The sequence below is a fragment of the Aspergillus udagawae genome (assembly GCF_001078395.1).
Source record: "Aspergillus udagawae IFM 46973 DNA, scaffold_8, whole genome shotgun sequence".
Taxonomy (NCBI): Eukaryota; Fungi; Ascomycota; class Eurotiomycetes; order Eurotiales; family Aspergillaceae; genus Aspergillus; species Aspergillus udagawae.
Window position 1 is genome coordinate 1,549,435 of NW_025091271.1, and position 15,250 is coordinate 1,564,684.

At 49.1% G+C, this 15,250-nt stretch overlaps 4 protein-coding genes across 4 annotated transcripts; 3 read left to right on the forward strand and 1 right to left on the reverse strand.

The window, feature by feature from the left end:
* Positions 1 to 154: 154 nt before the first annotated feature.
* On the reverse strand, positions 155 to 1,510 carry sun1 (SUN family protein UTH1; the record flags this gene model as incomplete). The annotated part of the gene is made up of 3 exons (XM_043294862.1): positions 155 to 196; positions 256 to 632; positions 685 to 1,510. The coding sequence occupies 3 exons, from the start codon at positions 1,508 to 1,510 to the stop codon at positions 155 to 157; spliced, it is 1,245 nt and encodes a 414-aa protein (XP_043150797.1).
* Positions 1,511 to 6,065: 4,555 nt separating this feature from the next.
* On the forward strand, positions 6,066 to 7,348 carry Aud_010020 (uncharacterized protein; the record flags this gene model as incomplete). The annotated part of the gene is made up of 2 exons (XM_043294863.1): positions 6,066 to 6,134; positions 6,203 to 7,348. 2 exons carry the CDS (start codon positions 6,066 to 6,068, stop codon positions 7,346 to 7,348), a joined length of 1,215 nt encoding a protein of 404 aa, XP_043150798.1.
* Positions 7,349 to 7,794: 446 nt separating this feature from the next.
* Positions 7,795 to 8,998, forward strand: Aud_010021 (electron transfer flavoprotein subunit alpha/FixB family protein; the record flags this gene model as incomplete). Its single annotated transcript, XM_043294864.1, has 3 exons — positions 7,795 to 8,100; positions 8,172 to 8,340; positions 8,418 to 8,998. 3 exons carry the CDS (start codon positions 7,795 to 7,797, stop codon positions 8,996 to 8,998), a joined length of 1,056 nt encoding a protein of 351 aa, XP_043150799.1.
* A 632-nt stretch (positions 8,999 to 9,630) lies between these two features.
* Aud_010022 (putative sister chromatid cohesion factor (Chl12)) lies at positions 9,631 to 12,880 on the forward strand (the record flags this gene model as incomplete). The annotated part of the gene is made up of 3 exons (XM_043294865.1): positions 9,631 to 9,841; positions 9,897 to 12,393; positions 12,454 to 12,880. The coding sequence occupies 3 exons, from the start codon at positions 9,631 to 9,633 to the stop codon at positions 12,878 to 12,880; spliced, it is 3,135 nt and encodes a 1,044-aa protein (XP_043150800.1).
* Between the last annotated feature and the right edge of the window lie 2,370 nt (positions 12,881 to 15,250).

Below are 15,250 nucleotides of genomic sequence, written 5' to 3' on the forward strand. Positions count from 1 at the left end.
ACAGAAGAAAGCAAGCACACTGGGTAATTGTTCATGAGGCGGATGAGCGGCGCTCAATGGTCTTGTCTCACGGAGGATTGGCGGAACATGTGAGGCGGCCATTACCATCTACGCACAACGGCGGCACGCACTAGAAGCTGGACGACTTCATCCTCTAGTAGAAGACAAAGGTGGCATCACCAGACATGACCTCGACCTGTTGGAGACGGTATGTAAGTCAACTATTCTCAACATGGCCGGGAGACTCGAACTTACAGTGCACCCAGAGCTGCTGCTACCGGTCTCGGAGTAGAAGACACCATTTTCGTACTTGCAGGAGCCGCTGAGGTTATCACCCTTGATCTTAATGTTAAAGTCAAGCTTTGCGTTCGTTGTGGGGCTGTTCTGGAAGATGGAGAGCCATTTGCCGTTGTTCTGGCCGACGCCAAGGTTGACGGGAGCCCAGTTGCCGATGGGCAGGCTGCCATCGCCCCACTGGCAACCCTTCTCAGGGGACACGCCCTTAGGGTTAACGTAATACTGAGCAGAGGTTGTCTTGCCCTGCCACTTGTAGTAGGTCTCACCATCGGGGCAGGTCAAGGGCTGGAGCTCATTGTCACCAAGGCCAAGGGGAATGGTCTCGGATTCGGTACCTTAGAAAGCTTTCGTTAGACAGGATAAAGTGTCGTGAAAGGTCAAACTAACCAGGATAGTCGGTACGGCAAACAGAGACGGTTTCGCCCACGGTGTTCTGGACGTGGACACCTCCAACGCCGGGAATGCAGAGCTTCTTTGAAAGAGAAGGGTTTGTAAGGTAGAGCTTTCCGTTACGGCACTCAATACCACCAACAGACTGGCCAGTGGAGCCCTGGGTAGTAGGCCACTGAGACTTCTGGTAACCAGCCGGGCAAGCATAGGAGCACATGGCGCCAGAGGTGCAGCTATCACCAGTGACGGCCGTCACAATTTCGCTGATAACCTTGTCGGCCAAGGAGACATACTGGATACCAGACCATCCGCCGAGACCGAGGTAGTTAAGAGGAACAGCGCCATACTCGGATGGGAAGGTAGAACAGTCAAGTTCTCCATCAGGGAAGTCGGCATCCAAACCAGTGGCGGTGGAAGAGCTGGCAGAAGAGCTGCTAGAGGCGGCAGGGGTCTGGACTGCGTCCGAAGTTGGAGCTGAGGTCGAGGAGGCCGGGGTGACAACGGAAGAGAGTTCGATGAATTTGGCCGGGGCAAATGTGGGGGTGACCTCAGGCGTGGAGGCAGGAGCAGAGGAGCTGCTCAGGTTGTCGCAGACGGCAGTAGGATGGTCATTGTCGGCAAACTTGAGAGTGCCATCAGCCAGACCGGCACACACCTCTTGAAGAGGAATCGGCTTTCCGTCTAGCTCGTATTGCACGACGGTGGTACCGGATTCAACAACGTTCTCGCGCTTGTGCTGGTGGTGACGATGCTGGTGGTGATGTTGAGCGGCCACCAGGGAACCCGCCGTGGCGAGAGTAAGAGCAACGGTATTGAACTTCATTGTGTTCACGTCCCTAATATCGCGCCCAAGATGTCGGTAATCTTATAGCCATGCCAATTAGCGTACGCTCCAGCGAGAAAATGAGTTCAGAGACATGAGTTGTAAGGCATCCAGTTCATTAGATCACTGAGATTCTCATACACTCAATGCAACAAGCGCCATTGGCACAGATACATAAGAGTCTATTGCTGTCTCTGATGCCTCGCGGCTCAGAGTCAGACCTTTCAGAGATGAACACGGATGTGCCACAATCTAATGTGGTGCAAATCTAGAAAGCAGACAAGGATGCAAGAGGGTCAATTGCACATACCTCAATGTCGCAAGTGCCCAGGCGCGCTCGTGTGGTAAGACTTGGTATAGAAAGTTGTGGTCGCAACAAAAGGTCGAAACCTAGAAGTGAATATGAGAGTTTCAAAGAGTGAAGACGAGGTTCCCAAAAGAGCGTGCGAGAGAGAAGACAAGTCCCTCTGGTCGGATAGGAATCTCACAAACAAGGACAGGAGCCGGAGAAGACAAGGTTCTCTGGAGGAACGTAAGATCGCAAGAGAGAAAAATAAGGGAGGGAATCAAAGGGACTGAAGAGGAGTAAGTAGAGTCAGAGAAAGACTGTTAGTCAATAATAGTGGTCCAGGGGAAGCTACGGGACAAGGCGTAAGTGCAGACTGCAGACCCTTCCAGGGGGCTGAAAAAGAGAAAGTGTGTGGGTGGCACTGCCGCTGGAAACAGTGGACAGAGACAGAAAGGCTGATAGTCAATAAGACTACTACTGTAAGTGTTAAATTAATCATAATAATAATCATGCTAATAGAAATAGGGGGCCCCACTCCGCGAGAAAGACTGAAGGTTAATGGGGTCAAAGGCTCCAGGCATACAGACTAGATAGTACTGTACGGATCTCCATAGTACGAAGTCAATAGTAAATCAGTTGGCGCCCTCCCGTTTGTTCGTGTTACTGTTGTTGTTTTCTTAGCGCCCTGGAGATAGTTGGTACCTGGCTGTAGGGAGATTCAAATCAATGGTTGACGGAAATGAGCCTGATGTAAGACTGGTGTGGTACGTCTTATTACTGGTCATACCTTCATCAGGGGTACGCTCGCCGAGAAAAAGGTCGGTAACCCAAGGTTAGAAACCCGCTTCTGAAATCATCCATGGACAACGTGAGATACTCTTGGATTAGCAGCCACAGTGGGGACGCCGACGTGTCTACAACAGTTTGTGGTGCGTATCCTGACTACTACGGTAGTCTAAGTAGGTATCTAAATTCTACCTAAGTACAAGTGGCTGAGAGCCGAGTTGCCTCCCCTTAAACACGAGAATCCCGACCTCTAAACTCCAGAATTCGAAGACTGGAACATCTCCACTAGACTCTGGGCAAGGGGTTGCTGCTGGGGATGGTCATATCCTTTTACTTTTGACCTGTACGGAGTAGCTAATTACCTAGTTATCTAGCCTCCGTGTGTGATGTTTGTTCGTTTCCTGTTCCTGTCGGCTTGAGCTTGGCGTTTGCCGAAATTACCATGGTCAGGTCTGGCCAATCACACTGGAACCCTTGGCACAGGCCGTGCAAAATCTGGCACAACCCCCGAGCCAGGCACACCAATCACAAATCAGATGGCTGCTCAAACCATCCCATCGCCGTAAGGTTTCACTCCCAGCAGCAGTCCAAGGCGTTGTTGTCTCATGTCTGATTGATGTGCATGACTGCATATGCAAGGTACCTGGTCCTGGCTGGCATTGATGATACAGCGAGGCAAATATGTTGGCAGTATTGCAGGAGGAACAGTGATGTCAAGTTAACAGCAAGTTGTCAGGTGAGTTCTTCTGTAATAATGCGACAATCAAAACGGCGACGAAAAAAGGGTCAATCCAGCTTTGGCCATGACGCGGAGTGTACTTGCACTTTTCAATAAAAGCAGCAAACCACACACAGCGACTGAGGAAACGCGGATTGTGGAAACAAATCCACTTTCGATCTGCATTGGATCCAAACTTCCTCACGCTCCCACAAAATAGGGGATGGTTCTTCCAGTAGTATCTATCTAACTTTCGACAAAAATAAATAGAATATGAAGTTCAAGCGCTACTTTTCAGGAAGTCGAACTTGGTGGCAGATGGAATAACAATCCAATTGGTGAATGAGGCCTAGACTCCTCCTAAGGTATCTTGGGATTGAGTGATAAAAACTCAATAGTTTCCCTTGGTAAATACTTTAGCTGGAGCAGATCGGACGTTGCAGGTCGCCAGACCACGACTCAACTTTTGATAGTCGAGAAACATTCTGACGGCTTGGATTAACGACCTGAATTTCTGAACATGTCTTACCTTTCCCATCCGCACAATCTCTGCTGGTCCTGGCAACGTAGATACCTCCTGCACCTTACCTCTAGTACCTACTACGGAGTTTTTGATTAGACGATTTTCTAGATGATTGGTTAAGACCTTAGTGATCCTGCCCGATCTTGAGCTAGCGGGCTATTTACGGGGTGATATTCGTTATTTCTCAAAATATAGGGACTGATTCATGCAGCTTCCTGCGTGCCTGTTATCTACATATGGCCCGTGAAGGAAGTACTGTAGGTGAACACCCAAAATCGCCCCATGGTGTGGGTACAAGGGCCAGCCTACCTTAGGCAACACAGTTGATGGAGTTACGAAGGTGATTTAGAAACCTAACCAGCAATTGGTCAATATATGAGCATCCATTTCCCCCTAATATATGATGTCGCAGACAGGCTTGCTCTTTTTTTCGCAGGCGATATTTTAAATCTCCCTTGTTCGTGCTGCTACTGATGACTGTTGACCAAGGCTGCTGGCTGCCGAGTACGTGGGGGACTTGTACAAAGACGTGGTGGGCGGTAACTTAGTCATCTGCCCCGTTGCCCACGTTTCGGAACATTCTTGCTTCTACTCGTAGTGCGGGGCCATTCTGAGAGCATTACAGAGTAGATATCAATTTGCCAGGAATAGGTTGACCTGTAAGTATGAATATCAAGATCGAAATCTAGGGCTAATTTTGACTACGAAAGTTTGAAGCCCAGTTTCCCGCTAGTGGACTACCTTACTGGCTTCAATAACACCAACGTACTGAATCTGTCGCCGACGAGCCAGGTAACAATATATATAGCCAGCCGTTAAATATATATGTAAGATAAAGCTTCGAAGCCGGTCTTCCTCCCTGCGGCCTCTTTCTCTTGTAGAAGTTGCATTGGCGAAGCAAATGCCACTCATGCCCATTGCCGGTACATTCGAGGCCTTTCCCTCACATGTGGATAGGATAGACTAAGGGGGGGATCTCCAGAGTTACTTAATCAAGTAACTAGATGAGTCTTTTGCCTCTGTCAAATCTCGTCGATACTCTTTAGATCTGCCATGCGAGTAGTCGTAAACAAATCGTCAATCGTAATATTATTCTAGTTTAAGTTCATTAGCTCGTCAGACATCCTCCAAGCGCCTGTAGATATATTTTGCTCGGAATAGTACACTCAAGGCTAAACCAGGCTACTGTGCTACGGCACTATACTCCGAATGTTCTGATGAGGAATAGGAGTGTTACTGTGATTACTGATTGAAGGATCAGGTCTTCTGATCCATGCAGTAAACACCTTATTCATGGCCCAAGCCCCTACCACAAATGTGTTTCATCACTTGCCCCGCAGTAGCTGTCAAGAAAGCGAGCTATGAGGTGACACAAAGGCAAATATCGCTGATATTTATACCGCTCACATCTATCGAGTATCTGTATAACGTATCTCTCTGATGATCTTGCCACAGTTCCAGTCAGCTTGCCTGTCGGTGGCAGGCGCAGTCGTAGATGGACTCAGACAGCTGCCGATGTTGGACGCAAGACGCTCATACTTGGATCATTCATGAGCACAAAACGATGGAAGATGAACTAGGATACGCCAAACATTGGATAACATGGCTTTCACTGGGGCAAAGTCGATGCTGATATCTGACCTGTAAACTACATAAGCTATATATGATTGTCCAAAGAGTGGTTGTCCTCCTGGCTCAGTTGTATATATGTATGTTCATCCCTGCGACATATATATGCGAGTCAGACGTTCTTTGCTGGAAAAATAGAGCCAGAAGCATTCTCCGAAGGACAGGCACAGATTTATCGTACCGTGAATAGGGTGGCCTTGCTTGCATGATCTGTAGGAGATCTCAAGTATGTCGACTGAAGCATACCTTCGGGCATATGACCAGCACCCAGATTATTGCTTATCCTAGTCACACCTCGGATATCGCAAGAGAGGACAGGCACCAACTGGTGTCTTCGGCCTCCGTTTCTCGTTGAATATAAGAGCTTCATCACCTAGAGATGAATTCTCAGGATGTTTCCAAAGTTTAGAAAACCATGAGTTTTGCTGGTGAATCGATGTCCGGTGCTAGTTGACTAACGTTATTTTGATGAGGGACATGACTAAGCAGACACGTCCATGCCAAGACCGGACAAATTTGCCTACCGCCTTCCCGTGAATTTTTTTGATTTCCTTTATCGCAGAAACTGAGATATTCGAATTCTGCAACGGCAGTCGATTAGATTGAAAAAATGGTGTCCTCGACAGCGCTCACCACGAAAGTGGATTCTGGGTCTCCCTATCAGCTCGAAAACAGCCAAGTATGTCACCGCGTCTACCACCCCGTAACCCTCACAGTCCAGTTCTTTACTAATCACGAATCATTTAGGTCGCTAGAGCGTCTTCCGCACTCTTGAAACACATCAAGTCCAAACAGGAAGAGCAGGAAAAGACAGCGACAAAGAAGACACTTATTGGCGACGATGAAGATTCGGAAGAAGACACTGCGCTGAAAAATGAGGCGATCTGGCTTGTGCTCACCACGAAGAAGCACGTTGTCGACAAGAACCGTTTGAAACCCGGAAAAATCAGCATTCCACACTCCCTCAATGCCTCGCCGTCGTTAAGTATCTGTCTTATCACCGCCGATCCTCAGCGCTCGGTCAAGAACATTGTCGCCGATCCTTCCTTCCCTCAGCATCTCTCCTCTCGCATTGACCGGATTATTGGTTATTCGAAACTCAAGGCTAGATATCAGAGTTTCGAGAGTCGTCGTCAGCTACTCTCTGAGCACGATGTTTTCCTCGCAGATGACCGGATTATCATGCGACTGGTAAATACTCTCGGAAAGGTGTTCTACAAGTCGAGTAAGCGGCCAATTCCCATTCGCATTGCCGAAATTGAGAAAGTGGATGGCAAGAAGGTCAAGAAAGACCCGAAGAAGAAGTCAAAGGAAGATGACAGTGCTTTCGCGTCCCCGGCCATTGTCGCCAAGGAGATTGAGAAGACGCTCAACTGCGCCGCCGTACAGCTTGCGCCTGCTACCACGGCCGCAATTCGTGTGGGCTCATCTAAATTTACTCCAGAGCAGCTCGCCGAGAATGTTGAAGCTGTTGTCAAGGGGTTGACGGATAAATTCATTACGAAGGGTTGGAGGAACATCAAGGCTCTTCATATCAAGGGAGCTAATACTATGGCCATGCCAATTTGGCTGGCAAGCGAATTGTGGGTGGACGAGGGTGACGTTGTGGAAGATGCTGAGGAGGACGTCAAGGCTATCGAGGGTACGAAGATTGGCAAGAAGCGCAAGCAAACTGGCGATGACGAGAAGTTACTCGAGGAGAATAAGAAGGCCAAGAAGCCAAAGGCTGATGAGGATGACGATGCGTCGTCCATGGCCGCAAGAAAAGAGAAGCTCCAGCGGCAGAAGGCTAAGGCGTTAGAGGATGGGAACGAGTCTGGTAACAAGAAGGTTACAGGCGCAGAGAAAGTGGCATCAGGGCTTTCGAAGAAGAAGAGAAAGTCGATTTCATAATTGCTTCTACACTGGTGTTCTACGGATGTTGTCCTTGTCCAAGATACGGGTTTTGCCGCGGCGTACTTAATGTCACGTGTGTTAGTTTGTGATATAGACACAGGGCGTGTTCTCAATACCCCCTCGAAGAACAAAAAGTCTCTTTCCTGATATGGTATTTTCTGCTTTCTAGGTTACTCTAAAAGCTCCCTTTGGAGAGCAATGTATTCCCAGAAGCGAGTACAAATCGTAGACACTCGATCGTAAACTTGTAGAGGCCTCATGAGCTCGGTCATCATAGCCGAGGACACTCCGGGATCGGCGATGCTTGGCGCTCCGACGATAGCCAGCCCGTCGGAATTATCATGAGCACCTTTGATTCTGGTTACCCGCATTCAAAAACTCATCGTTGTTGCCAACCCAACAAGATATCTGAGCAGGTCTCATTACTCTCTGAATACAGCACGATGATTCCGATTGCAAGACACTCCGCCCTGCGGGTCGTCCGGTCGCAATTCCAGCCATCGCGGGCCTTCAATCAACCTACAGCCTCAGCACTTGCCCGCCTTCTCTCTACTTTAGCCGTGCTTGAACAGCGTGATGGCAAACTCCAGAACTCTTCCCTCTCCGCAATCGCCGCGGCGCAGAAGCTTGGAGGATCAGTCACAGCGTTCGTGGCTGGCGCTGGCGTGAAGGGAACTGCTGCTGCCGAGGCAGCTAAGATCAAGGGCCTGGACAAAGTAGTGGCGGTGGAGAACGACGCTTATGAAAAGGTTAGAGTGGCCCAGTGTCATAAAGCGATCTATATGCTGTTCTACAGGTACTGATGTTCCTTTAAATCTAGGGGCTGGCCGAAAACTACGCTCCTCTTCTTGTGGAGAACATCAAGAAGGGCGAATATACCCACGTCATCGCGGGGCATTCTGCCTTTGGAAAGAGTCTCTTGCCTCGTGTTGCGGCTCTGCTCGATGTGCAACAGATCTCCGATATCACAGCGATTGAGAGCGAGGACAGTACGTAGCCCTGGGATTGGATTGAGTCTCGTCGGGACTACCTGATGAGTCATTCGCATATTAACCCGTTGATGCAGCTTTTATCCGCCCCATCTACGCCGGAAACGCCATCCTCACCGTTCAATCGACCGATCCCATCAAGGTGATCACAGTCAGGGGCACTGCGTTCCAGGGCACTGAGACCGACGGCGGCTCTGCCGAGATCGTCGAGGGAGCTGACCCTAAGGCTCCCGCTCAGACCGAGTGGGTATCTGAAGAGCTTGCCAAATCCGAGCGCCCTGATCTGGCCACTGCATCTCGTGTTGTCTCCGGTGGTCGTGGCCTGAAATCGAAAGAGGAGTTCGACCGCGTTATGGTGCCTCTTGCTGACGCCCTGGGAGCTGCAATTGGTGCTTCCCGCGCTGCGGTTGACAGTGGATTCGCCGACAACAGTCTCCAGGTTGGCCAGACTGGCAAGAACGTTGCGCCTCAGCTCTACTTGTGTGCTGGTATTTCTGGTGCCATCCAGCACCTTGCTGGTATGAAGGACAGCAAGGTCATTGCTGCTATCAACAAGGATCCCGATGCTCCTATCTTCCAGGTTGCTGATGTCGGCCTTGTCGGCGATCTCTTTGAGAAAGTGCCAGAGCTTACTGAGAAGCTGAAGAGCCAGGCGTAAAATACTGAATCACTGAATCGCATTGCGGAAGTATCTTTTTATGATTTTCATTGAGCCTTGTGATGTTATTTATTTCCTTATGCAAACCTCTACAGGTGGGTGTTTATATAACTGCATACCACGCAACGCCAACGCTAGGAAATAGATTTGGAGCCTAGTATCAACAATCTATTCTATGCCCGTTTAAATCAACGTGCGCCCGGATCGTACGAGGTGTGTACAAAACAGGCCAAACCCTTCTCACTACTCTGTACATTTACTGAATCGGTGAACGGAACGTAGCAAAGGCTAGGAGGGGGGTTCTCCATCCAACATATTATCTAAAGCTGTCGCACGGCTTTCTTTATCGACAAGAAACGTGATCATCCATTCAATTGAGTTGAGTCGATCGTGATTTATGAGCTTAGGTGTGTTGAGGAGTTTATCGGAGTGCTGCGGAGTAGATACGGAGTAGTGGCAGTTTGAAGTAGCAACGATAAAGTGTCCAGGCGCGTCCTCCGCCGGCGCGTCTCGAACGCGTCGTCTTATCCCACTTCTCATCGAACTATGGAGAGTGGGCTTAGATGATAGCTACCCTTTGCTGTGTTGTTATTATAGTGCCATTGAATTGATATGCTCTCTAATTGACCTTAATGACGACCTCTCCTCCATTGATTCCCCCTTCATTTGATCCCGCTGTCCACCTTCACTCCGAAGAAGAGAACCCTCCCTCAGAAACCTTCTCCGACGATCTCGAAGCCTTAGACCTCCACCGACTAGAAAATATTCGCAACAAGGTTGTTATACAACATCGGGCTTGGAACCTATCTGACGTCTTTCGGAGTGACGAGGACGTGAGACCCGGTACGTAGCGCTGACGAGCGGGTGGAGGACGGCTGAGACTCTGACATTGAAACAGATACTCCAACGAGAGCGCGAAAGACATTATACGAACCGAATGAAATACCTGCAATAAACTCAAGCATTTACTTACCCTCTTCTCCTCCCGTCACCAAGATGCCATTCATCTCGTCCCCGGTTGCTTTTCCATCGCGCGCTGCTTCTCCAAATGAGGCGCAGAAGCGGAAAAACGATGAGCAGTCACAGTCAATGGAGCCCAAGCGGCAGAAGATGATGGGCGGCTTCCTGGATGAAGAAGATGAAGACGAGGATGAGCTGGCGGCCTTCCAGGATGCTCAAATGAAGAGCCAATTTGAGATGGAGGAGCAATTAATTGAGCAGCAGCCAGTGGACCTGCCACAAATCATCTCAAGACCTGTACATACGGAGCCTTCTACTACGAGCGTGAGCGATTCGATCCCACTGTCCTATGACTTGCCACGACGAACAACGCAATTGGTTAAAATAAAGACTTGCTCGGGAAAGACACACACAATCCCTCAGAGAACTTCTAAGCCCCGAGTTTCATATGAGAGGCTTGTTGCAAGTCGCTCGACTACGGGACCAGGGCGAGCGCAGAAAAGCTACTATGGCATTGATATCCATCAAATATTGGATGAAGCAGCAAGAGAAAATGAACAGGCTAAAGCTTCCACAAAAGTGCCGGACCGTACGATACAACAATCAGTCGAGGCTCCTCTTGAGGGCCAGAGGAATAAGAAAATGGCAGCGGCGATGTGGACGGAGAAGTATCGCGCTCGCAAGTTCACTGAACTCATTGGGGACGAGCGAATCCATCGATCGGTTTTGCGATGGTTGAAGGGCTGGGAGCCGATCGTCTTCCCAAATCTTGCCAAGTCGAGAACCAAAAAGCCGGGCAACAGCAATGATGATGGCGAACGGCTGCACCGTAAGGTTCTACTGTTGTGCGGTCCTCCAGGGCTCGGAAAAACCACATTGGCACATGTGTGTGCCAAACAAGCTGGATACGAGGTCCTAGAGATCAATGCCAGTGATGACCGCAGCAAAGATGTCGTCAAGGGGCGCATTCGAGATGCTCTTGGCACTGAGAACGTGAAAGGGGTGAACGTGGAGGTGGGAGATCGCAAAGTGCGAAAGGCTGGGCGACCAGTGTGCGTCGTCGTTGACGAAGTCGATGGAGTTGTTAGCGGGTCTGGGAGCGGTGGAGAAGGAGGCTTCATGAAGGCCCTAATTGACCTCGTTTTACTCGATCAGAAGAATATGGCACGTTCAGCCGATCAGAACACCAAGGACGGGAAAAGACGTAAGGGCGACACTTTCCGGTTTTTGCGCCCACTGGTTTTGGTTTGCAACGACGTGTATCACCCTAGCTTACGGCCCCTGAGAGCTTCCTCCGTTGCCGAGATCATTCATGTCCGCCAAGCACCGTTTGAGAATGTCGTCTCACGCTTGAAGAACATCTTAGCTCTGGAGGGCATTCCATCAGACAACGACGGTGTGCGGCGGCTATGCGAGGCATCATGGGGTTTGGCGAGGAAGAAAAGTGGTGGCCTCAAAAGTAGTGGGACGGCTGAAGGTGATATCCGAAGTGTGCTTGTGGCTGCGGAGTGGGTGGCCCATAAGCTAAGACACGAAAATCTGTCGTCTATCAGACTGACAAGGAGCTGGCTCGAACAACGAGTTCTCAGTGGCACGGCCGAAGCCTCATTCTTTAAAGGGCTGAATCGCGGAGGTGTACGAGACATTGTGGATCGTGTCTTTTTGGAAGGTGGAGGTTTCCCTGACGCTCCCATAAATGCTGAATCATTCCATGACCCGTTCGCTATTCCTAGCGGGAATGTACCTCTTGGCGTTGCGGACCTCAGAAAACGGCATGCCATCAATAAGTTGCGCGAAATGGTCGATGCTAGTGGCGATCATGACCGCTGCGTATCTGAATGTTTCGCTACATATCCCCTTCAATCATATCAGGACGACACATTTCTTTCCAAGCCTAACGCTGCATATGACTGGCTCCACTTCCATGATACCATTTCCTCGAAAGTCTTTACTTCCCAAGATTGGGAACTTACACCCTATCTGAGTCAGTCAGTTATAGCGTTCCACCACCTATTTTCATCCGTTGGAGGCAAGAGGATATCTAAGAATCTCGATGATGATGAAGAGGACGAGCACCCATTTTCGGGTCCAAGAGCAGATTTTGCAGCCTTCGAAGCTCAAAAGCAGAGCCGCGCTATCCTTACGGGGTTCCAATCTTCTTTCTCGGCTCCTCTATTACGATTATTCCGCTCAACGGATTGCTTGACCACGGAACTTATCCCAAATATCATGCGCATGCTGTCGCCTGATGTGAAACCAGTAGTGGTGCGTGGAAGTGGGGACCAGAAGAGCGTGGCCAGTGTTCGCAAAGAAAGCGAACGGGCACTTGTTCAGGCCTCGGTTCGAGTCATGGCAGGCTTAGGGGTGGTATTTGAAAAGGTCCGAATTGAGGGTGAAGGTGGTGGCCATGGGGGTTGGGCTTATCGTATGGAACCGTAAGTACTTCCTGTTGCCTATTTTCTGCGGTGCGACCAAGCTGAACAAGGTTTTCACAGGCCATTGGATTCGCTTGTGACATTCCACAAGACCAAAGGCACCTCGGCAGATACAGGTGGCTCTGCTCCTGTTCGATATGCCGTTCGGCAAGTGTTAGACCAAGAATATCGCAAGGAGACCATGCGGAAACAATCCGAAACCCTGAGTTCGTCCAAGGCTGGGAAGACCTCGAACGGCAAGGGTGGGAAGAATGATGATGACCAATCAGCGAAGAAGAATGCAATAAGGAACGCTCCGGGCATCAAGCGTGACTTCTTCGGGAGAATCCTCAAAGAGCCGGAGCCGCTGCCGCAAAGCTCGGATGACAGTCCTGTGCAGAATGAAGCATCCAAAGCAGGAAGGAAAGTCTGGATCACGTACCACGATGGGTTTTCAAATGCTGTGCGCAAACCAATTTCCATGAACGAGCTGATGGCCGGACTATAGCGAGCATTCCGGTCGGTGTATATACTAGCCTTCTTATGATTATGCATATTACTTAGCATTCCACGTCTAGGGAAACAGACTTTATTGAAGAGGATAGAGAAAGCACTAGTCAATGTTTCAAGAAACAATCGCTCTGCATATTATAAATTTCAGGCAAGCATTAATTTATTAGGGCAGTTATCAAGTATAGTAAGCAATTTTGACAGCAACATGCAAATTGAACAAAATGAAACAACGAAGCCGCATACAAAAGTCCTCAGACGAGGTATCGATCATTGATTTAATGTTTTTGTCCGTGGAAACTTTGACTCCAATTCGCCTCAAATCACAAAATCCAATAAGTCCCCCAAAAACAATAAAAAGCGCAGCATATTTGTCGTGTCTGGTCGTCGTGTCAAACGCAATGAGAGGGTATCATTCCGGAAGCCCCATCCAGTCACCAGAATGGATGGCGCAGAAGCGAGTTCCGAGCAGTGGAATCACCGCAGAGCTAGGTAGCTGGCGACGGCCGCGTTGTGCTCAGCAGCAACGGAGCATGGGGAAGAGCTGGCGTTGGTGTAGGCCTTGTGCTTGGTCGCGAGCCACTTCTTGTGCATGTTTTGGACGCCCTTTAGGGTTGATGCTTTGGTGGAGACGGAGCGAGTAGAAGCGGCGTCGCTGGAGGAGGACTTGGAGGACATGGAGGTTCTGAAAGGCATTTTGGCTTTGAGTGGTGATTTGTGGTTTGGAGATGTCTTTGATGTGATTTTGAATTGGTCTTCAGCGAGGCTTTCAGAGACTGGTGTTTCGGAGGATGTTTTGTTTGGTTTGTGGTGGTCTTTATAGTTCTGGTATGTTGTTGTGATGGTGTTGCGAGGATTGTTTGTTTGTGATATTTGTCAAGGAACTGATTGTATTCAAGTGAGCTTGGTCTGGATGAGTGATGAATTCCAGACTGAAGGGCGATACTCGACATTCCTTATATACTTGCTGGACGGCGTGAAGATGTATACCAACACTTTACTCCGGAATCAAAATGCTCTATTCCGATGATATCGGAGTAAGAAAAAATATAGTCCAGGACCCACCCACATGCACCGAGCCTAGAATCTGAGGCAAAGACATCATCGGATTTCTGCCCTACAGCCACCTAATAATTATGGAATTGCCTAGTCATCTATGGAGTATGACGATCACGATCTGTCGACCCCTGTCAGCCACCATTGAGGCTTTGCTCGAGGGACCTGCAAAGAAAAATCGAGCATTCCGGCTTTTACTCCGTACTTTGGAAATGTGCGTACTTTCGATCGCCAAGTACTTCCATGCCTTTTCATTCAGATTCTACGGCGACCATTAAGGTAGAAATCTCACGATGAATTGTCAATATGCGTAACCTTGTCCGAGTATCTTTTTGTTTCAGCCTCAGGCAGCTATGGAAATATGTGGGATCGCGACTTGCGAATGCGACATCTGATAGAATCACCCGATCCAAAGTCGGACTGAATGGATCCACCTGTGACCTGTCGATCGAGCTTAAGTCCTGAGTTTGGCTGACACATATCGGAAAAATAAGCACATGAGTCAAAGTCGATATTACGGAGTAGCGGTGACGGAGTAAAGAAGACTGAGGCCGTGCATTCGGGACAGTCCGTGAAAGCCTCAATTGTCACTGACCTCGTTTAGTAAGACAACACGAGCTGCTGAACAATTCCACCTGCTCAGTCAGCCCAGTCTAGGCCATTTGTTGCCTGTTCAGGGTCTGTTTAGCCTTGAGCTTGGGTAATCCGATGACGCCGGACCCACTCCGAGCTCCGAAGCGTACTCCGAAACATGACGCCCGTTCATCACAAGAATAGAACATCATATATTTCACTCATATCAAAACGACTAGACGCCACTAGAACATTGAATGGCTTCATATCCTTGTAAAATTTTTTTCGCGGCGGCTGGAAAAGTCTTTCGTTCTCATGCTCTTTGAGGTCGAGGTCATGTCCATGATACTCACAATCATCTGGTCTATGGAACCACTCAGAGAATTGTGATTCGAACGCTTGTATGCATCTACCCCTATTCCGAAGACAGTAGAGCCTTGTTTTGATATTATTATTCGTGTACTGACTCATTTAGTTCCTAATCATTTTGTCTTTTTTACGTCTGGAGTCGTTGAATGTCGTCTGTCTGGCGGGCTAGCAGTCAGAATTTGCGCTAGAAAGCAAGACGATTCATGCCGTGTGGTCAAAAGTCTACAAGAATGTTCAAATAGATAGATATTCTTGCTTCATCGAGCGGAGAAGTCCAATATTGATGGCAGGTCCCATTTAGCAACATGCGGATACCCCACAACGGGGTCAAGGGTCATGCCAAGAACAACCCAGCAGCATGATTCCTCTA